The 24,964-nt window shown below is 34.6% G+C and overlaps 1 protein-coding gene across 8 annotated transcripts in view; it reads left to right on the plus strand.

Annotated features, from left to right (window-relative positions):
* Positions 1–24,964, plus strand: part of stim1a (stromal interaction molecule 1a) — a 76,537-nt gene that overhangs the window by 15,529 nt on the left and 36,044 nt on the right. For all 8 annotated transcript variants that reach the window (XR_012390521.1, XR_012390523.1, XR_012390522.1 and 5 more), the window contains exons 3-6: positions 2,842–2,972; positions 9,703–9,817; positions 17,471–17,582; positions 21,807–21,922. Coding sequence is in view for 4 of the 8 variants with exons in the window: in NM_001044799.1 (NP_001038264.1) it covers positions 2,842–2,972; positions 9,703–9,817; positions 17,471–17,582; positions 21,807–21,922 (474 nt within the window). In the remaining 4 variants the exon portion in view is untranslated. The remainder of the gene's footprint in view (positions 1–2,841; positions 2,973–9,702; positions 9,818–17,470; positions 17,583–21,806; positions 21,923–24,964) is intronic.

The following is a 24,964-nucleotide window of genomic DNA, read 5'->3' on the forward strand; positions in this document are numbered from 1 at the left end:
GGACCGTTTTAAGAAGCACCTCTGAATTTTGAACTCGCATTATTTTAAACACAGACAGGCTTCATTAGGACGCTGTGTTCTCATTAAACAGTTCTTTGTGGTCCCAGACAGTTAAATTAATCACTAAATCACTAAGGCAACAGGCCGTATTGGGTCTTTTTCTCGCCTTTATTTCTGAAGTAGCGGCACTCTTTCATTTGCTTGCTTTGTTTGATGTGATCTTCTAAATGAACTAGTTTTCAGTCTAACTCCTGTAAAGCCACTAGTAATGTAGTTGGCGGATTAATTAAAGATTTGGGTTGGTTAAATGAAAGGTTGGAGGGGTTTTAAACTCTCAAAGACCTTTCACTTAGGTTAATGAGGTGATTATGATGTGGTCTAAGAACTTAAAACATGTATTGGCTTTTGCATATCTACATTTATAACTTCTATAATTTGTTTTACAGTGGTGCCTCATTAATCGCGTGAGTTGCATTCTAATAATACCCTGCAATAGGTGAAATCCGCAAAGTAGTCGGCTTTACTTTTTATAATTATTATAGATGTTTTAATGCTGTAAAACCCCTCTCTCTTGTTTAAACACCCGCTTAAGTTCTACTTTCCTTTAGCATGTCCAGAAGTCCAACTTGTGTTGCTATGGTTAGCATTTTGCTTTGCCTTTTGGGTGCTACAGCAGGTGCCTTTGACGGTGCAGAATGTTTCGTCGACATTAAGTTCGTTGGTGAGAAAACTTGCAAACATACAGTACAGCACTTCAGAGTCGCACTGCTAGCGATCAAATATTTATGTCAATTTGGCAAGCTGAACGCATTCTGTAATGTACAGGAGAGTCGGCACAGTGGAGATTAATTGACATTGGTCTACAGCCAATCAGGACGCAGAACACAATGCCGTGTAAAAAAGAAAATGCATGTCAAATTGTACTAAAAAAAATCTGTGAATCTTCAAGACCATGAAAAATAAACCACGTTCGGGCGAGGGCGCACTGTATTTTTTTTCTTCTTTTTTTGATGTGGCTTTATTTTATCCACCAGAAATTATCAAAAAAGTTTGATTCCAAAATGAGGAATACCAAGACAAAACAATTAGTGGCAATATTTCAACCAGGCCAGTAAATATCAGCTCTTATCTGGCCTAAAAAGATTTTAGTTGTACCAGTGAGTAAAAGAAGCTAGATTTTTAATTTAAAACTGCAAGCTTTTTTGTCAAGTTTTATTTGGTCATTGAATAGACTTTTAGTAATCACAAGTTCCAGGATTAATTTTCGGAAATGCATAAACTTACGAGAAAAAAAAAACACTCTGACCTCAGCCTGTAAGTATATAATACAGTGTTAATCAGAACAACTTTTTAGTTACAGTACATTGCTTTGGGGAAAAAAATTCCACATGAAGGGGCAGACGAAAGGACCCTAAATCTTGTGATATTGTCCAATGTTGCCTTTTAAAAGACATCTGGTTTGGTCCAAGTGCAGAGTAGATATTAATTCTTCAAGCCATTGTTTCGCAGTTGGAGGATTAAGATTTTTCCAGAACAATAATAACAGCTTTTTGGCTGTTATTAAACAATATATAAGGAATTTCTGTTGAGCACTGCTTAATGAATTTGTATAATCAGAAAGTCCTCACTGCAAGCTTAAGCTTTTCAGATTGATTTGTTTTCATCTATTACCGTGTTAATGTCTGACATAGGTCTGTCCTAGGATTGTCAAAAGTATCAGGTGCAGTACCAATCGGTAATAAAATAAAATAAATATATACATTTCCTTCACAGCAGTGAAGAGTGGTAAAGCAACGCACCGATGCAGTCATATGTGTTGAGCATGTGAACACAACAGCCAATCAGTTTTAAGAACGTGCTCAACAGCACTCATGTTAGCGGTAAATGAATGTTTTTAAAGTTCTAGATAGTTTTGGCAACTGTAGTCTGACCTCTGTTTTAAAAGAACATACATTTTGTTATGATTTTGTCTAGCGTCTACACTACGGGAACATATTTTGACCCTTGAAAACTGACCTTCTTTTTTTAATGCTAAAGATCCTGTTTTAATTTGGAATTTGTATTGTATTGTATTTTAATGCTATGGTTCCGTTTCAAGCTTCAAACATAAACTGCATTGATAATGCATGTTCAGCTTTTTAAAGTTTCTCTGTGACTGGTCTTCTGGACTATTGTATATGTCCAAGTTCCTCTCATACGATCATTACACAACTAGTTAACAGCAAGTATGAATGCTGGCAAAACATGCACATGCGAGCAGCAATTGTCTTCTATTATTTGTATTAGGCTGTGTAGTGTGGACGGAGATCATTTTTCTGAAATGCAGCAAAAAAGGCTATCTGGTTGAGGAGCATTTTAAAAGGAAAATGCGCTAGTGTCAATGGCACCAAAGATAAAGCGTTGGTGTTGGCCATAAACTTAAACACTGTAAAGCAGTGGTCACCAAACTTGTTCCTGGAGGGCCGGTGTGCTGCAGATTTTAGCTCCAACCCTAATCAAACACACCCTAACAAGCTAATCAAGGTCTTACTAGGTATACTTGAAACATCCAGGCAGGTGTGTTGAAGCTAGTTGGAGCTAATCCCTGCAGGGACACTGGCCCTCCAGGACCGAGATTGGTGACCCCTGCTGTAAAGGGTGACTAAAAAACTAATTGTTGAAATGATACAATACCTTTCAAAGCCCTATTTGCATGACCGGAAAAGGAAAGATGATTCAAATGAATTGTGCAGATGTTTACATTACATTTACGATTTAATGTTTGAATTGAATGGCAAGATGCATATTAAAATGAGACATTTGATTTGTTTCTCACTCACTGTATCTTTATGTATTTCACAGAGCTTTGCCGCATCGATGAGCCGTTATGCCAGGATGAGAATGCCATCCTCAGTTTCGAGGCCATTCGCAGCATCCACAAGCAAATGGACGATGATGACAATGGGAATGTGGATGTTTTGGAGACCGATGGGGTCAGTGAATTACTTTAAGATCTGTTAATTTAGGCTTTTGATTGACCTTTGTTCTCTTCTAACCTTACTCCGGGAAGTTGATTATGCAGTTCATTTGTGTTTCTCATGGCGTCAACAATAAAGTCAGCATGTCCGTGAATGAATAACCTGCAGCAGGCTAATAGATACCCTGATGCTTGTCACTGCTTGTGATATTGGAAAAAGTCAACACTGAGATAAATCATTAAATTAAAGCAGCTTTTACAAATCAAGACCTTAATTAAGCATAAACAAACATGCATAAAGTGGGAAACAAATGTACAAGAACAAGACTCTACTGTGCAGAGTAAGAAAATATAAGAACGTCATTATCATTTAGATTAGGATTTGATTTCTAGTCACATTTCATCTAAATTAGTGGTTCTCAAAGTGGGTGTCGGGACCCCCCGAGGAGTCACGAGACAATGAAGAGGGGTCACTTTGGTATTTCCAAAAAGCAGTTTATTTTTATTAAACCATATGAGGGCGAGGCAGTGGCGCAGTAGGTAGTGCTGTCGCCTCACAGCAAGAAGGTCGCTGGTTCGAACCTCGGCTCAGTTGGCGTTTCTGTGAGGAGTTTGCATGTTCTCCCTGCCTTCGCGTGGGTTTCCTCCCTGTGCTCCGGTTTCCCCCACCGTCCAAAGACATCCAGTACAGGTGAATTGGGTAGGCTAAATTGTCCGTAGTGTATGAGTGTGTGTGTGAATGTGTGTGTGGATGTTTCCCAGAGATGGGTTGCGGCTGGAAGGGCATCCGCTGCGTAAAAACTTGCTGGATAAGTTTTCGGTTCATTCGGCTCTGGCGACCCCGGATAAATAAAGGGACTAAGCCGACAAGAAAATGAATAAACCATATGAATTGCCATATAGCAATTGTTGTTTATAGTAACTATATACTATATAATTACTATAGTAGCTTATAATTACTAGTTCTATTGGATTGCGACCCCTGGGGTGATTACAATATATTAAACATACAGCAATAGCGTCAAATGAAGTAGGTTGAACTACCAGATTGAGATACCAGGTTAAACTTTCTGGCACATTTGGGTCTATTTGTGTGTGTGTGTCCGTGTCTGTGTGTGTGCAATTGCATGCAAGGTTTCTGTATGTACCACCTCAGAGGATATTGGGGGTTGCGAGTCACTGGCATTGCTACTTTGGGGGTCGCGGGCTGAAAAGTTTGGGAACCCCTGATCGAAATGATGATAGTTGTATTTTACATTTTAAAAGTCTGTTATTAGTGGTTATAAAATTAAATGCAGTGACCATTTTAGTCAAAACACATGCATATCAATGGAAAATCGAGAAAACCAATAATAAATTAGATTTTTTGTTGCATATGCATATCAAATAATTCATTTTAATCAATGATATTATTTGACGAACATTATATAATGTGTACAGGGTTGTTTACTATTTGTTTCTAGGTTAACCACAACCCCTCTGTTTGGTTAATCATGAGTAAATCTACTATTTAAACAGAAATTTTACAAGTTTTTTTTCCTTTTTTTTCCATTTTGTTTTTAAATAAAAATGGAATCAATTGTTTATGGAAATGATTTCACATATGTCTAATATGGATGGGGATTTTACTTGCAGTATTAACATTTCAAGATTATAGTGCTCAAGTCGACTGCATCTTTTTTGCATCCTGAAAAAGATGGCTGTAAATAATAAGATTTGTTCTGTCTAATGCTCTTTCCAATAGTCTGAGCTTGTTAAAGCAATAGTACATGGTGTATTTTATTAGCTGTTGTGACAATGCAGCAATGTGTGTCAAGCTTGGTCTGATCTTTCTTTATGTGGTTGCAAGATGCAGCAAACATTTCTACAGGAAACCAGACGCTATTTTGAGTTAAGTGGCCTGCAGGGGCCAAAACCGCAAGTTTAGGTATGTTTCACATCATGGAGGATCTCTTTAACTTAATACTAAATAAATTCAATGTTAATAATAAGGGATTAAAGATTGAGGGATTACAAGTGATTGCAAAACCATGTCATTGCGCAGGTTAAGATAGTCATCAGGTTTTTACACTGCTGGAATTTTGCACTGCTGGTTCTGAGTTAACACAACGGCAAATATTCTAAGAATTTGACGTCAGACTTGTCTTTTGGAAACACGCGTCTGTGCTTGTTTTCTCATTAGTTATCAGAAGTCACATCATGATGTCACTGAGATCCAGTCTAAGAAGGTTTTTGGAAGGGGATAAAGCAATGGTTTCACAGGTATTTACCACTAATGATGAGTTAAGTAGAAAGTTATGATGCTAATGCTCTAAAAATCCAGCCTGATCTCATGAGGAAACGCAACTATTTTACATTTGGCCAGTTTAGTAGCTAATTTGTATAAACTTGTACATACAACTCGAGTTCAGTCATACGAAAATGTTAGATTTTTTAAAGAAGGCAAGGCACCAAACACCACCCCAAAACCCAATCGTCATTGGGGGATAAAAAAGTCAGACTAAATTGTATGAATGAGCTTTTCTGATTTCATATGAATTAGCCACTAAATTAAAAATTTATGAACTGCCGTGAGTGTTAATTTTTAATTTTTTCCCCATTCAGTTTAGATGTTTTCAGGCATTGGTTAATTGCTGTTTCTCAGTATTGGGCTGCGACTGGAAGTGTATCCGCTGCTTAAAACATGCAGGAATAGCTGGCGGTTCATTAAAATGTGGTAACACCTAATAAATCAGGGACTAATGCAAAGGAAAATGAATGAATGTTTAATTGGCTGCTGTGCAATTTCATTTTGCATCATATCATTGCTAATTTGTAACAGATAAATGAGCACAGATGCAGTCAAGTTTACTTATTTTTCTTAAGGGTGAACAATCACACTTGTCTGTTTACATCCTGCCTGTAGCATTTTGGTAAATGTTTAATACCTGCTATTGTAAAATAATCAATTCATGAAGTTCCAAGGCTTCCAAGTTGTCAAAGCTATGCTGAAAAACCTGTTGTACGCAATTTATTGCATGCTTGTTATTGTTGTTTGAGTTAATATTTATTTTAGTAAGTAAAAGCTGAATAAATAGGCTTTCTGTTGATGTGTGGTTTGGTTGGAGAGGATGATATGTGGTTGAGACAACTATTTGAAAGTATGGATCCTGGGGGTAAAAAAAAATGAAATGCTGACAACATTGCCTATTTAAGGTGGTCCAAATTAAATTCTTAGCAATGCATATTACTAATCAAAACCGTTTTGTATATATTAACGGGAGGGAATTTGTAAAATATCTTTATGGGACATTATCTTAATATTAGATTTTTTTGCCATTAAAGAAAAATCTATCATTTTAACCCATACAATATGTTTTTGCTATTGCAAAAAATATACACACAGACTGTTTTGTTGTTGTGTTGTTTTTTTTTTTTCATTTGTTCTTTGTTGTTTTGTTTTGTTTTTCCTCCTCTTTCCTCTTTATCTTTTATTTGTATGTAATCCCAATCTGTATATCTTTTGCATAATATTACAATAAAAATACACAGTTTTGTGGTCAAAGATCACAATGTAAAAATAACTTATATTTTAATAATAATTCATTAAAATTATTTAATATGATAAATGTGAAAATTAAAATTTATCAATTGTAATTTTTCTAGCTTTCGAGAAACGGTTATTTGTAAATACCTCAATAATCAATCAATTGCATTGCATTAAAGTATATATTCATTCATTCGTTCATTTTATTTTCGGTTTAGTCCCTTTATTAATCAGGGGTCACCACAGCAAAATTAACCGCCAACTTATCCAGCACGCAGCGGATGCCGTTCCAGCTGCAACCCATCTCTGGGAAACAGTATACATTTTGGCCCATAATTAAAGTTACAGATCTTTGATCATAAAATTAAACGTTTAAATTTAATATTATTAGACGTATTACTGGGAGATGTAAGGTGAAAGCTTTAAATGCATTTTAAATTCACATTAGAAGTCAAGTTAATATCGTTTTTCATGGTCATAATGAGCAAAATCTCAATAATAGCAAAATCAAAAATATTAATTGATCACAGTCTGGCCTTAATAAAATATAAATTACAAAAATAAAAATTAAAAGTAAGTTAAAATAAAATGTCTACACTTTAATCTTTTTAACGTTTTGTGCATTTATTTATTTAATATTTTGGCTAAAAGTTCAATTAAACAAATTATTACATGTCTGGCTATAATTATATGTCATGATTTAAACTTTTAAATTATAAATGTTCTTGTCATTTTAAAACCATAAAAATTAACCAAAGCGCTCACAAAAATAATAAAGCGAGTAACAAATTAATACAAAATAGTTTTGACAGTAGTTTTGACAAAATGCAGTCACAAGTAGTCGCAAAAGATGCTTTTGAACACATGTTAATATTAGCTGAAAATGATCAAGCATGTTGGCTGCAGTGCCAACCTGTAATCAGATCATTAAACTAAGCAAGTTAATTACATTTGCAAACAGAGCCTGGGTTAGATTAGTATCCACCAATGTTCCAACTCAAAACAGCAAAGAAATACACATCCCAGCAGAGGATGATAGAGGATCCCAGCAGGCCATTTTTGTTGATTCTTTCAGCAATATGTTCCTGAGGAATAATTCACACATTTGCCTTTTGTACCTTCTCTCTCTTATGAGCGATATCCAAAACTAGATGTAGATACGGTGGCTGCTCGCCTGAGGAAAGCCACGTTCAGCATGTTGGTCGGTCGGGTGTCGTTTTGGAAGCACCCGCAGCGGCGCAGGGTCTGTCCCTTCCTGGCAACCTTTCAATGGAGCGATATGTTGTGTAGGCGAGCTGTCCTGCTGCATCCAGCCTTCTCAAAGCTAATCTGATGATGGAATCACAAATGCAGATTTCCAAGAATCGCCATATTTAATTGGGAGGCCAACATTTGAGAATGCAGATTTGATGGCAGAATTGAATCATTTGCTGCAGTTTTGATGGCAGAATTGAATCATTTGCTGCAGTCATGCTATGTTATATCTGGGATTTTTTTTTTTCTCACACATCTTGCCCAGTGCTTGTCTGTGAGTGGGCATGAAGAAAAACATCCTGGCCTGGGTATGAAAACTGACTCATTTTCATCTTTTCTGAAAATGTTCTTCTATTTGAAAGTTGTAGATTTTCTTAGTGATGCCGTTGTGACATCTTGTTTGGAAAAAAGCCAAGCATTTCTACATGTCTTGTTGTGTCGGTCACCATAACAGATATTTTTGGGTTTCTAGAAGTAAGTGCGATTGGATATCCATCTAAATGTGTACATGTTTCTGACAAATCTCTCTCAGTGGTCGCAGTTTAACCACAGTTTGAAGCTCTTTACCGTCTTGAATATCCTGTGAACTGCACTATAACCTTCTGTTGTGTTATGTTCTGTAACCGTTGTTGCCATCTGCTGCGTCTGAGCAAACAGAGCCTTAAATGTTCAAAGCTCTCAACACTGCTACATTTTAAGATATTTGTCTCTATTAACATTGTTAACATGTACGATTTCAATGACTCTGTAAATGTTCTGTTGTGTAAACAGTCGTTGAGTTGTGTTACGGTCAGTTGCTCATGATGTGCAAACAAACTCGTTTTCGGTCCTGTGAGTTTTCAGGGTTATGGACGGGGCTATTCAGTCTAGAAACCAGGCGACCGACAAAATATATTATCCTTTGTTGCAGGTTATAATTTCTCATTTTGTCTTAAGGATCTTATAGCTTTCCCTATTCAATAGCAATAGGTTTTTTTTTATTAAACTTTTTACTTTTATTGGCGGTTCATTCTGCTGTGGCAACTTTTGATAAATAAGGCACTAAGCCAAAGGATAATGGATTTTTTAAATATAATTTTTAGTATTGTATTTGTTTTATATACATTTCAGTTTATTTTTTAATGTGTTTGTTTGTTTATTTATTTTTATTTAGTTGTATTCTATATAACCAACATATCACCAAAGATCTCTAGTCATGCTTTATTTAACATAAAAAAAAAATCCTTTTTTTTTTATATTCTTTCATATTTTATTAATAGTTATAATATACTTTTTATTTACTTCCTACTTACCCAGGCTTTCTTTTATTCAATAGCACTTTGTAAACTTGTATTTTATTTATATATTTTAATTACAGTAGTGACTTAAAATTTAATTCTTATTTCCAAACCATCTTTCTTTGTACCAGAGTACATATTTTATTATTATTATTATTATTATTATTATTATAACCGTTATTTTACCAGGAAAGACACATTAAGATTCATTAAGAATCTTGCCCTGGCCAAGATTAGGCAGTATACACATCACATGGGACTAACAAACAACAAACAAAAAACAATCGACAGTTAACATGAATAACACTGACACAAACTATTCAAATCATCTGCAAGACTGTGTTTTAATTTCTAAATAATTTATACTGTACGTGCATTTACATGTGCATAATTATAAAACTAAGTTAAATCAACTTAACAGTCCTACTTTATGTTACAATGGGTTCACTCACTTTTTAAGTCAACGAGTTTACTCAAGTAAATTTAATTCATCGTTTTGCAGTGCATGTTAGAAAGTCTTAAACACATTCCATATATAAAAGAAAAAATAAATAAATAAATGTACGCTTTATTGACTAGCAGAGAGTTTAGCGATTACATTCACAGTCTTCACTATCTCCTGGATGCACTGGTATCCTTGAGCTGCTAATTGGAAACGATTTCTTTTTGTTCCCCTTGTTATTCTGCAGTTCTTAAGAGAGGACCTGAACTACCATGACCCCAAAGGCAAGCACAACACTTTCCACGGAGATGATCAGTTCATCAGTGTGGAAGACCTGTGGAACGCCTGGAAGAGTTCAGAAGGTGAGCAAATAAGTCATTCGCTTCAAACGTCTGTAGGTCATGCTCTCTTACATGCGCCGTTTAATGTGTTGTACCTATTTTTATGACTTTTCTACATCAGAGTCATATTTGTTTTATGTCCAGACTTTACAGTTCACCTCAAAATATACAAGCAGATCAAATCAGGCAGAACAATGCGTTTATTCATGTATGTATTGTAAAAAATTTTCATTATATATGATTTTTCTTTCCATTTTAGGTTGGATATATATGTTTATTATTAAATTGTAAATGTGTTAGTAGTATTGACAATACAGTTTGCCAAATTGACATAAATCTTTGAACGCAATCAGTGTGCCTCTGAAGCGCTGTCCTGTATGTTTGTAAGTTTTCTCTCAAAGAAACCCCACAATGTCGATGAAACCTTCTGCGTCGTCAAAGGCATCCACGGTAGCACCCAGAAGTCAGAGAAAGATGCTAAGCATTGTTAAAAAAATTTGACTTCTGGACATGCTAAAGGAAGGTAGAAGTTACGGTGTTCAAACAAGAGAGAAAAGTGTGAAAATGTTAATGCCTATCTGAGAAAAGAGTGTAGTGAGGGGTTTTACAGCTCTAAAACATTTGTAATAGTTGTAAAAAAAAAAAAAAACTAAGCGGGTTTCACCTATTGCGGGCTATTTCTAGAACGCAACTCTCACGATTATTGAGGAACCACTCGATTTGTAAATATTTGTTTGCAATGAAGTCATAAAACTGTAATCTTCCTTGTTTTTTGGGAATTTACACAATGTTAGCCCAATATTGCATCAAATATGGAGAAAGCCAGCCATTGGGTAAAAAAATGTAATTTAAATTAAATTATTATCATTTAGTGGAATTAAAAATTACTAACCCAATCTTATAATGTTATAAATTATTTAGGTCACACTTTACATGGCTCGTTTGTTGAATTTAAGTTACATTGCATCTACATGCTAACTAATTCTCATTAGATTACAAGTAGACTGTTAGGTTAGGGTTAGTGTAAGTTGACATGAACTCATGCTTCTTGCAAAGTTTCTTATAGTCAGTTAAATGTCTGTTGATGGAGCAGTATCAACAGACTTTAAGCAGACAGTCTACTACTAGTCAAATGGACTATAAAAATAGTGTTACCATTATTTACAGTATTATTATAGTTATTATCATATGCCATACTGATTTAATGATATAGACAGAAGAGATTAAGTCAGCCATTTACAGCATTACTGTAGAAAGGAAGTATTTTTTAAAAATTTTAATTAAAAACTACATGATTATATACAATATACTATTATATAAATATACCATTTTGCTAATTAAATAATGATAATAAAACAAATCTTAAACTTTTCAGTTTATTTAATCAAAAATGCAATCGAAACACAATTTCATATAATACATTTTAAAATGTCATTTATTCCTGCGATTAAAAGCCAAATTTTCACCAGCAATACTCCAGTTGTCACATGATACTGTTAGACATGATAAAATCATAATGCTACTAGTATATGGTCTTTTTTTTTGTAGGACATGTATCATGTAAACAGATAGAGTCAATGAGCCTCTTAACAGCATGAGTGTGAACACTTATTGAGTTGCTTTCACAGTTTCATCACCTCCTTCAAATCCAGATAAACTCCAGATCTGCTCCACAACACTAAAGTCTTTTGCCTTCACAGGAGTAAATGAAGCCTTGCCAAAACTTATTTCACAATATACAGTGCATTGCTCATGGTTGATTGAGGGCAAAATTGTATCACGGCTTTGTTGATACTGCAAGTTATCTAATAAGAGTATTGGTATAAAGGTTGTACATCTCAATAAACTGACCACCAAGTTCCAAAGAGAAGAAAGTGCTTCCCATATCTGTTGTTGTTAAAGTCAATGGCTGAAACCAATGTGAGAACTTATAAAAAAACTCAGCACTAGTCATTCAAAAATCAATTTAGAGACTACTTTAAATGTACTGGGTTTACAGAGTATGTGTTGGATTGAAATAACAATATTGGTTTATTCTATAAAGCTCCAAAAATTAAATGTAAAATTAAAAATAATGTCATTTAGAGCCTTTTTTTTCATAATTACGAGCATTTCATTGAGAGCTTTCCTTTTCCATTGATTACTTTTAGCTTTGAAGTTACATGCCATGTCCCAATTTGCAAACTATCTATCCTAAATAGCATTCAATAATAGAATTGTTATGTCCCAAATAATAGTATGCTGAAATGAGTATTCCAAACTTACCCAGATAGTCTACCATTTCTAGTAGAAATTCAATGTGCAGATCAGTGTGTACTCTAACTGCAAATATTGCCCTCAATACATTGCTCGCTGCATGTGAATTTGTTTAGAACTACAATCATGTCAACAAACTACACACGTAAACGTTTAAGACCAACAGTTAAGCGGAGAAGCTTTGTTAAAGCTGTTCAAATGATTCTTAATTAATATCTAACCTTGAATCTATTTATTTCACACTCTCCTTGTTACATTTCATCTGCAACAACAATGTTCACTTATCACTTGTTGGGTCATTAACTTCTAAATGCACAATTATGCAAACACCTGTGGAGATTTCTTAGCATGAAAGACTCTCAATTGGCAGATTAACCTTCTGCTGCTGCGCCAATATGGAAGGAAATGATATATGAAAGTCATGTAGATGATGAGATTGACTGGGCTCATGATTAAGCAACATAACAGTTTGTTAATGAGGAAGTTGTATGTCCCAAAGCTTGCATAATCTTCTGTTACGCACAAAAGTATATATTTTTTTCTTCACTCTATCAAGTACAGCAACTCCTGTTTTGGTGCTGAAGCATATAGCGGACTCGTTTTAAAGCACTTCACCCCAAAAGCTATTTGTTATTCTTTATTCCTTTAAATAATGTAGCCTAGTTGTCTTTTTAATGATTAATAAAGGAATTAGCATGCTTTGTTTCATTGTTTATCTTTATTTACAGGTAGCAGAGTATTTACAGCTAATGTATAGGCTATTTCTGTCCGTTTGCATCCCGTCCCTTTGTGCCACCTTGCGGCTTCGCAAACTGCTGTTGTACCTAAAAAAACATGTTCTTTCTCCTTTAGAGCGGCGGCGGTACATTACTCGGCGGTAATGGCCACATTAAACTCTTACCTACTATATTTTTAGAACTTAATGTAAGTAGGCAAATTGGGATGCTGCAAAACTTGGAAATTAATATTTATAGTGCTGTGTGATATTGGGAAAAAAAAATGCCAATACAATATTTAGTTCTGCGATTTTTATATATTGCAATATGGATGAATGTTATTTCACAATATGATTTAAAGGGCTCCTATTTTCCCTATTTTTCAAGATAAATCTTTGGTGTCTCCAAAATGTGTCTATCAAGTTTCTGTGCAAAATATTCATCAGATTATTTGTTATATAATGCAGAATAGGGCCATTTTGGGGACTGAGCAAAGTGTAGCTGTTTTTGTAGCCTGTGCATTTAAATGCAAATAAGCGGGTTCTCCACTGCCCACCATTTCCACGTGTGTGTGTCTGCATCTCAATCGTTAAATCAGATAAACAGCAGTCAGTGACAGAGACAGACGGATGAAGCAGAAATCCAGCTTATTAATCAAAAATACCAAATACGTTAATTTGATGTATTCGTGGTGGAGTTTAATTAAACCTTTCTGAAAAGATGAGTGGCACACAAATGCCATTACAAAGCTTGCAGTACACGCACACACACACACACACACACGTTTAATGTCGCACTGTTTAGGCTCTCATATATTGTTACTCCTCATATATTTTTGTACTGACACTGTGACTATAGTAAATAGTCTTCACTTTATAACAAACATGCACTATTTTAAAAAATGTATACACTTAAAACTCATTTGTGAGGTGCAGCTGATCACAGAGAGTTGGAACAGATCTTTTAACCCAAGTTTCTTTGCAAATCCTTTTCTGTGCACATGTTTATACACGTTACTACCAAGTCATGTTATTAAGCACCTGTCAATCATTTTGGTGGGTGGGGAAAATTGCTCTGTTACATCAGCGGTGGGCCTCAAAATCACTGGGCATTGAGTTCTATTTTAACAACAGGAAATTTTAATAAAGAGATTTGTTCTGTTTATATTGCTCCAATATGATTGTGGACACACTATACCCTGCACAGTTCTGTCCAAATAGCTTCCAAAAATTGATTTTGCATCATGGGTGCTTTTAAAATAAATATTTGGGAAGAATTTATCATTTTACATTGATAGGAAGTGCAACAACATAAAATTATACTTTACAAGCATAAACGAATACAATATAACAAAGATCAAAGGAAATAAACACAGCTTTATAGCTTTATGCAAAGTCTAACCAGGTAGATAATGGAACATATACATTTACATTTACATTTAGTCATTTAGCAGACGCTTTTATCCAAAGCGACTTGCAAATGAGGACAAGGAAGCAATTTACACAACCAAGAGCAACAATGAATAAGTGCTATAAGCAAGTTTCAGGTCTGTAAAGTCTAAGAAGGGAAGTATTAGTAGTATTAGTATTTTTTTTTTTTTTTTTTGACGTTAAATATAGTAGTCGAGATTTGAAGTGGATCAAAACCTTTTGTCAAAGTTGCTCTATTTTAAAACGCCCTTTTTTGTCTCGTTTGTCAATTTCGATCTACTTTTTTGATCCACTTCAAATTAATCTTTGTTAAAGCTTTAATGGTTTTTAATGGCTTTGTTAATGCCTTAATGGTTTACATTTACCATTTGTTTACACAGCCACAGATCTTAAAAAAATCTTTGTCTATTAGGGTTAAACTCCACGTGTTCTGGTCTGATTTCTAGTTAATATTATAATCCCAATTCAACATTGCAGGTCCTGCGATATGACCATTACAGAGTCACACATTGTGATATCGATGCTGAGACTATACATTGTGCAGCCCTAGAATATTACATTACGGGATGGCATGATTACATCATACATGTTGTTTGGTTGTTTACTGCACATTTTGACATTTTATCAGCAGATCTGACCATAAATCCTCCACAGTGTTTGTCTGGTATTCAGATAGTCTCTCTCTCCTTAATTTCTCTCTCTGGTCTGTTTTATCCTGCATTGCAGCTCTTCCTTAAAGCACAGCTGAAGAGCCAAGGCTATGAAAGCTGATCTGTCCTAGTCGAGCAAACACACACACACACACACACACACACACACACACACACACACACACACACACACACACACACACACACACACACACACACAACAGAGATTTGTGCCAGGGTCAGAGGAGAGAGAGAGATGTATACCTTTACAGTGTTTTCTTTGGGACCTGTCAGTGTTTGCTTTTTTCAAAGGTGGTGTGACAGCTTATATCTAAGTTATTTATTCCAGTGTGACATCTCTACTACAGTAAAATGAATGTGTGCTTTTAGTGGACCGTTAACATGCCAGCTGGCACTCTGCCCTGTATGTTTTATTTCTGGTGATTTTTACCCTTTTCAATCAGATTTGAAAGGCAAGATGTGATTTGGGCCATGCTTTAGTAGCAGTTTTAGGAATCGTTTCAGATTTGTTTCATCATGGGCATTTTTGATCAGTTGCTGTGACATTCTCAGTGATGGCTGATTATTTGCAAAGAACCTGTGATCCTTTTTGAGTATTTTGAGGTTGTATTAACATTGTGGCATGGCTGGTAACAAAGTCTGCGTTTTTGCTTTTTTCAAATTTGTTTTTGTTGAAGCCAAATACGTGATTTTTTCTTATGATTTTCTTCAAGATATTCAAAAAATGACAAAATGTGACATGTTTTTTCTAAACTGCCAATGGTTTCAGTTGAAACTTTTTTGTTATTTGTTATCAGACCTTTATAAAATAAGGCAACATTAATATTTTACTCAAACTCAAACCTAGTGAATCCAGAGAAGCTGACAATTTTATCCAGCACTTTTATCATAGATAAAAGGATCTATGGATAGATGGATAGATAGATAGATAGATGGATCGATATATGGATGGATGGATGAATGGATATTTGGATATATGGATATATCGATGGATAAATACAGGGATGAATGGATATATATAGGTGGATGGATGTATCGATGGATCAATGGATTGTGGGATAGATATATGGATGGATGGATAATGGGATGGATATATGGACTGATAGATGGATAGATAGAGGGATAGAAAAATAGAGCAATGGATTGATAGAGGGATAAATAAAGATAGATGGAAGGATAGATAGCTGGATGGATGGATAGAAGGATGTGTGGATAGAGGGATGGAAGAATGGAAGGATAGAGAGATGGATGAATAAATGGATATATAGGTAGATAGAGGGGTGGATAAATTGATTAGTGGATAGATGGATGGAAGAATGAATGGATATGGATGGATGGATATGTGGATGGATAGAGGGAGCGATGGATGGATGTATAGATGGATCAATGGATTGTTTGATAGATATATGGATGGATGGATGTATAGATGGATGGATGTATAGATGGATCAATGGATTAATTGATAGATATATGGATGGATGGATGGATGGATGGATAAGGGGATAGATATATGGATAGACGGATGGAGAGAGGGATAGAAAATTAGAGGGAGGGATGGATGGATGGATGGATGGGTAGAGGCATGGAAGGATAGGAGGATAGAGGGATGGATGAATAAATGGATATATAGATGGATAAAGGGATGGATAAATTGATGGGTGGATGTATGGATGGAAGAATGAATGGATTTATGGATGGATGGATAGAGGAATGGATGGATAGATGTATGAATGGATCGATGGATGGATAGTGGGATAGATATATAGAAAGAAGTATGGATGGATGGATGAATAAATAGATGCAGGAATAGATAGATGATTAATAGAGGGATGGTTGGATGGATAGAATTTAATTTTTAACTAAACTATAATACACAAACTTATAAAAATTAAAATATCTTAAGATTCTTGCTTGTAGCATGCTATGAAAAAGCTCAACCACATTTTATTCTATAATTCTAATAATTTTTTTCCTACTACTCATATAGGTCGCTAGTTTAGCTTTTCCTATGACAACATGTAACATTTGACAATAAAATCTTGCATATTTAAAACCAAAAATAAACACTTCTGTAGAGAAAGTTTCACCACATTTGATAAAAACATTGCTTAATGAAAAAAAATGTAATGAGAGAGAACGTTTTATTTCAACTTGATGAACATGCACACCCAGTTAGCAAAAATTAAAAACAGTCTTCTTTAATAAACACCAGACATTAAATCCTACCTCACACTTATTGCACAATCGTTTAAACATTCATTGAGAAGGCCAGAAAGTGTGCAGTCTTTCAGTCTGCTTCAAATCATCTGTCAACAATCAAGACTGTGTGAATTGAGCATGAAAGAGAAGCTCCTTTAAAATGGTATATTGGTACACTTCTCTATTCACAGCAGTCCCCTGATGTAATCATTTGTTTTTCAAAAACTGTCACGATTCTTACTAAAATGAAATTCTCCATTAGGATACTCATTTTAAGTCAAAACCACCCACTTTTGGTCACTCGTGTTTAACAGCTTGTTTTGATGGATGAATTTTGATGTGTGGTAATGTTATGGTAATGACAGCTGGCCTGATTCTGCCTTTGTTTCTCTGTTTTCTCAGTGTACAACTGGACGGTGGATGAAGTTGTAAAGTGGCTTATCGACTACGTTGAGTTGACACAATATGTGGAAGCCATAAAGAAGTTAAATTTCAGCGGTACAGCCATGCCTCGGTGAGTAGGAGGACAAAATAATATGAAGAGAGATCCTTTAACCCTTTATAGTGCACTCATTTAAAAAAAAATGTGTTATTACATGACTGAACTTTTATTACCTAAATATAAATAAATAAAAAATACAATTGTAATCAATGTCAATGGTTGATTTCAAATGGTTGATATAGTTTTTCTAAAAAGGGGTTAAGGCTGCTTTGTGCAGTCATTATAATACCTAATAATAATAATAATAATAATAATAATAATAATAATAATAATAATAATTATTATTATTATTATTATCAAAATAATAATGTGAAATATGGCTGTTTTATCTAATTTAAATCTAATTTTGCTTTTATTTTTGTGATGCAGACCTAAATTTTCAGCATCGTTACTCCAGTTTTTGGTGTCACGATTCTACAGAAATCATAATGAATTAATTTAAATTAAATAATCAATTTCTTTGTTGAAAGGACAGTTCAAATAGTAGCATTTAGTTGAGAGAGAAATATTTGTGCACTATACATGTCTGTAAAATAAATGTTATCTATGCTTCTTCCATTATTTTAAGTAGTGTGTGTATATACAATTTAAAGATGCAGTATGTGATCTGCCTAAATGCTAACCAATTAGCACAATAGCTTTGAAACACAATTCCTCCCCTGCTCCTGAAATTACGAACACATACGTTAAAGATGACAGCAGACAACCCACTAGATCATGTCATTAGCCAGTTAGTAAACTTTATAGTACGTTATAATACTTCAGTTCTGAACAAAACACTGTATTATAAGTAGCACATATTCAGTTGTGTAGCAGGACTATTACACAATGCGCAATATTTCATGCATGCAAGAATTGCTGGTCTCACTCTCTTGATGCTTTGTTCTAAAGTGACTACTGTATGCTTAATGGTTGGCCGGAGGTATGCAGAAATTACACTTATAACTAAGCCATACTTGCATGCTATTTCAGAATGGAATATTCAATGTAGCATGTAGCGCTATTTACTTGTGTTTTGTTGTTAAACTAAATAAAAATTCTACGTTATCAATACTTTAAAAGCATCCCTAATGAAACCGAAAATAGTCACATCAATCTATCGCCGGAAGTTTTCAGTGGCTGAACAACACTTCTGTGCATATAACCCATTTGTAAAAAAAAAACGACATCAGCTTTGCATGACTAAAATAGTTTTCAATTATCGTTACCTGTCCAAAAGAAATACTTGCGATTGTGTTGTCCTTCCTTCAGCATGCAAAAGCAACTCTAATATTCATTCAGGATTTTTAAAAGTTTTGATTGAGCATTTGTTTTTAACACTGTCACTCTCTCTCATGTGCACGTATCTATTTTTTCTTCACTTTTAAAAAATGTCATTTGCACAATTTGCTGATACTAGCGGTGTTAAAATTAGGCATCATCTTTTAAAGAAAAGAGCAGTAGATATTGCATTCTCTTGAGAGCGTGTGCTTCGAGCTTCTGACCTGCCTGTTAAAATTTTTTAACAGGAACCGCTCAACACTTAACACTTGTGCTATCTTGAGCATTGGTTTCATTGACCGCACGTTATTCATGGATTAAAAATGTTTATTGTGGTCAAGTGTTTTTTTTAAGCTCTTAAACTTTTCCTTTTGACTCTGTTGAGAAAAGTCTGGCTTCCTCCTCACTATCGTCTGCAGCACTTTATTATATGTTAATACACTTCATTGAACTTGCATTATACACGCAGACTTTATGGGTGGGAATCTTTAAGGACTTCATGATTCGATTTCGATCTAATTCGTTTACGATTCTTACCTCATATTTTTCCTATTTCTTCTGCTGTCCATTTACATCTTTTAGAACATTTACATTTTAATCACAATTACAGTTTCTATGCTTCTGTTTATTAATTGGAATCTCTGTATGACAATTATTAAACGGTTGTTCAGGATAAACAAGCTCTGAATGTAAAGAAAAGCCAATTACAACAGGCACATTCCATAAATGAATAGTCATTTTCAGAGCCTATGATGACCAGAGGTTTTGCTTTTGCTTTCAAGAGGAATGCAGCCACACAAAGGATCAAAAGCACCTTGAGTGTAATTATCCATTTGTCCAAATGAAGCGCATTCTGCAGCATGTGTATGTGCGCCTTTCAGCACTTATTCTATTTAGAGCTCATGCCCGCACAGGCCCAAATCATTGCAACCTAATTTTTAATACAGAATAGAGATTCGCTGAAGTAATCTGACATGACAATTTTTATATATATATATATATATATATATATATATATATATTTTTTTTTTTCTGTAATTATATGTTGCAATTATGAATAAAATTTCACCAGATGATTTTAATAACTCTATTTGAAAAAATGTCAATAATTTAGATTGACTAAGGTGATCAAGTATCTTTCTGTGGAGTGCAGCGACATAAAATATAACAAATTACTATAGTAAATGATTAAAGCATTTATAAATACGACGGTTTTCTGGGTATAACAGTATTCAAAAACAAAAATGTAACAATTTAATGTAAAATAAGATGGTCTTCAGTGTATAAACAATTTTATACAAAAGGGATGGTCGGTAAAATCGGTATCAGTATTTATTGACCGAACAAAATTGTCACTATCGATAGGAAAAAAAATTTTTTCGGTATGAAGGCTTAAGTTTTATTAAAATGTGGCTGCTGAGCGTGCGCCTTGGAAGCAGTGCCAAAAAGCTTAGGGTGTAAGTTTGTCATTTTCAATAGAGGCCCGCATTTTCCGGGCGCACCTACATGCAGTTTGCACCAACTTTTCGAATGCTGCATGTGCATTGCTATTCATGCAAGTAGAACTAACCAATCTGCTTCACATTTTATGTGAAATATACACGTTTTAGTAATAACGACAGAATAATTACCTCAGACAAACACTGCAGTGCTTTTTACTTTTCTCCATAAACCTTAATCAAAGATGCAGCAATTGTTTCTCTGTTTTATCCAAACCGTTGATGATGGTGGGCAGGGGAGCGCAAGCGCAAATGAAGGAAACCACACACTTTGTATGTTTTATTTATAAAGTTTAAGTTTCTCTTTATCACTTATGTTTATGTTATTATAAATAGATCAAATATTTTAGTTTTTAACTATTAGAACTATTTGCCTTAGCAATGTCGGTAAATTAAAATAAAGTGGTTAAAAAATCCTAATAGTGCCAAATGTATTGTTAAAAAAATGTTCAATAATTATTGATACCGAATGATATGAAACATGATATCGCAAATTTTTTTTTTTTTTTTTTTTTGCAATTTCACAGAGCCCTATTATACAGGAATATATAATAATAGTTTTTTTATATTTAATAAATTATCTAATTATGCGATGTGACTATTGCAGATACACGCCATTTTGATACCGATGCTTAAATGATGTATTGTTCAACTCTAAAAAAAACAATTAATAAATGATTAATGCTGAATAGTAATAGTAAAAATAACAAAAATACATGTACTAATTTCAGATAAATGAAAGCTTACATAAGAAATGCAAACATGAAGTAGAATTTTTTTTTTTTATTTAATTGTCCTATATTTATTTATTTGTTTGTTTATTTATTTATTTATTTTTGCAGATAACGATAGTTCTGGGAATGCGTGTGAACTTTGATACATTGAAAATTGATACATTGCTCAATCCCTAATACATAATTGGAACTTTTGAGAATCAATTTAAAATTAAGAAAAAAAGAATCCTGATGCCTCCCACTCCTAATAGACATCCTCTTTTAAGAAGGGCACTCCAATCTATACTGTAAATGTTTATATACTGTCCAACCTATACACAACCTCTTAACTTTTCTGATTTTGACTGTAATGCTGCAATAATGTAGAGCTGCATTGGAACATGAATTGAATTTTGTACTGGGTGTCACGGTGGCTCAGTGGTTAGCACTGACCCCGGCTGGGTCAGTTGGCATTTCTGTGTAGAGTTTGCATGTTCTACCCATGTTGGCATGGGTTTCATCTGGGTGCTCCAGTTTCCCCTCAATCCATTGATATGCACTATAGGTCAACTGAATAAACTAAATTGGCCATATTGTATGTGTGAATTAGAGTGTATGGATGTTTCCCACTACTGGGTTGCAGCTTGAAGGGCACTGATGAATAAAGGGACTAACCCATAGGAAAATGAATGTATGAATGAATGAATTTTGTAGCATTTTATTATATGTTGTTTAACTATATTATATGTTTTTCACTCCTCTAGACTGGCCGTGAAGAACAACACTCTGACACAAACCGTCCTGAAGATTCTGGACCGGAGTCACGTTCAGAAACTCCAACTCAAAGCTTTGGATACGGTGCTGTTTGGAGCCCCAATGAGTGAGTGACATTTCCCTATAGTAAATATAAAGTCACTAATCTAATACCCTCAACCAGCCTGCTGTAAACCTGTCATGTTAGAGTGTTTACATCTATTCTAGATGGGTCTTTTAATATGGTCTATAGCCTGTGTTTGGTTTTTTTTTTTTTTTTTTTTTTTAAGGTGATCTATATTAATCTTTAAACATGTTGTAATGTGAGCTGGCTGCTCATGTCAGATGAATGGGAGCCAAATAAAACATGCAAATAAGTTTAGAAGAGCCGCCTTATCTGTACTAGGGTGGAGCAAAAGCAAATATTCTGCATCCTCTGATTTAGGATTGGAGCTATTAGTTTTCGTACAACCATTTTATGGAAGCCTCTGTTATGCAAAAAATGATATGGTTTGTCATTTAAAGCCTTTGTATGCAGCCGCATGATATTGGAAAAAAAACTGACATTGCAATATTTTCGTTCACTGCAATATACACTCACCGGCCACCTCATTAGGTGCACCTTACTACTTCCAGGATGGACCCCCTTTTGCCTTCAGAACTGCCTTAATCCTTCGTGGCATAGATTCCACAAGGTACTGGAAATATTCCTCAGTGATTTTGGTCCATATTGACATGACAGCATCATTATTTATTATTATCAGATTTGTCAGCTGCACATCCATGATGCTAATCTCCTGTTCCACCACATCCCAAAGGTGCTCTATTGGATTGAGATCTGGTGATTATGGAGGCCATTTGAGTACAGTGAACTCATTGTCATATTCAAGAAGCCAGTCTAAAATGATTCGTGCTACTTGACAAGGCATTTTATCTTGCTGGAAATATCCATCAGAAGATGAGAAATGAGAAGTCGAGACTCTTCAGACCAGGCAGTGTTTTTCTAGTGATCTGTTGTTCAATTTTGGTGAGCCTGTGCCAATTGTAGCCTCAGTTTTCTGTTCTTAGCTGACAGGAGTGGCACCCGGTGTGATCTTCTGCTACTGTAGCCCATTTTGAGGTGTTGTGTGTTCAGAGATGCTCTCCTGCATACCTTGGTTGTAACGAGTGGTTATTTGAGTTACTGTTTCCTTTCTATGAACTCGATCCAGTCTGACCATTCTCCTCTGACCTCTGGCATCAACAAGGCTTTTACACCCACATATGGTTCTCAATAGAGCACTAATATGCACGCAGCTAATCATTGGAGATGTTTAATAACACTTTTAATAATTTTCTTGTTGTCAGTTGTCATGTTTAAAGGATTAGTTTGACCATAAATGACTTTTACAGCATCATTTATTCACCCTTAAGTCATACTTTCTGTTTGTGACCTTTTTTCTGTCAGACGAAGACACCTGGAGTAGATTTACATTTTTTTCTGCCTCTTCCATGCTGTAATGATGTTGGATAGTGACTTATAAATCTATCATAAAACTAACCCATATGCCGGCAGGGGGTTAACACACTCATATGAAGCAGATTAATGTGTTTTTATAACAGAAATATTTCTCATTTTGAAATTATAAACTCCAATCACAGATTTCCTAATATTTTTTTCATATGTTCATACCAAACAATTCATATGAATCGATAAAATCTGAAAAAATATTCAATTTTAAGGCATTTAAATGTACGTTTTTCTTTACAAATAATAATGCTGCTTATACAAAGTTATTTTTTCCAACATTTTTCAGTTTTAGCAATTTTTCAGTTTTCAGTAATAGCATTTTTGTAATTTTTTTTCTTCAAATTATGCTTTTATTTCTGTGATGAATCTGTGTTTAAGCATAATTATTCCAGTTTTTAGTGTAAAATAATTTTTTTATTAAAAAAGAAATAAAAAGAATATTAAAAAGGCTTGTTATTCATTTTTTTAAAGAATAGATACAGCTGGCTCTACACCAGAAAGATCAATGTCTTACTCCCAGTTTCTGCCATTTTAATAAATACAATTTCATTCATTTTATTACATTTCTCTTAGACCAATTAGCCGATCTCCACTTGCAGATCTTCTAAGGCTCATAGTCGCCTGCTGGAGGGCTTGGATGGGGAGGGTGTAGACAGTTACTCTGTATTCTGAGCACATGTCTTTGGCGCACTGAAACGGATGCGGCCCATATCTAAACCTCCTGAATGCTGGTGAACACGTTTGGCAGGTTTTGAGAGATTTGCGAAATGCTGAGTCTGTTTTTGATCCATTCACTCTCTTTTGTTTCCTGAGCGCCTTTTTTTTGTATTTGCACAATGCACTTTCCCAAGAGCACGTTCTTACACAATCTGTTGCATTCCTGGGAGTGTTATCTAAAGAATCTGCCTTGACCTGGAAATGAGATCAGTCGGTGCCAGCGTGCATTTCTGTGTTTTTCTACGCATGCATGAGCAATGATTGCACGTCACAGCTTGTACAGTAAAACTACTATGTGATTTGATTTACGCCACAACCCAGAATACACCGGGGCTGACATAACGGAGTGCTTCACGTTCCCTCTGTTATGTTGTTTTAGCAGCGGACCTATGGTGTTTGACATTTTACGATTGTGATATAGCACAGCGCTAAATGTCTCGTACAGAATGCTGTTCCAAATGTGGCTAAAGCATTTGTTTTTATTAGCTATGTGACATTTCTTCCCCTTCTTTTATTGCCATTGTTTATATATTTTCATTTTTAAATTTACAGCTCCTAGGCAGCGAATTGGCTGAAAAAGCTGGGTCATCCTGTCAGAGATGTTTTGAACAATGTGCAGGTGTTCTGTTTATGTAATATATATATATATATATATATATATATATATATATATATATATATATATATATATATATATATATACACACAGTTGAAGTCAGAATTATTAGACCCCCTGTTTATTTTTTCTCCAATTTCTGTTTAACAGAGAGAAGATTTTTTTCAACACATTTCTAAACAGTTTTAATAACTCATTTCTAATAACTGAATTCTTTTAGCTTTTTCATGATGACAGTAAATAATATTTTACTAGATATTTTTCAAGACACTTCTATACAGCTTAAAGTGACATTTAAAGGCACCACTAGGTTAATTAGGTTAACT

Source organism: Danio rerio, chromosome 15 (assembly GCF_049306965.1).
Source record: "Danio rerio strain Tuebingen ecotype United States chromosome 15, GRCz12tu, whole genome shotgun sequence".
Taxonomy (NCBI): Eukaryota; Metazoa; Chordata; class Actinopteri; order Cypriniformes; family Danionidae; genus Danio; species Danio rerio.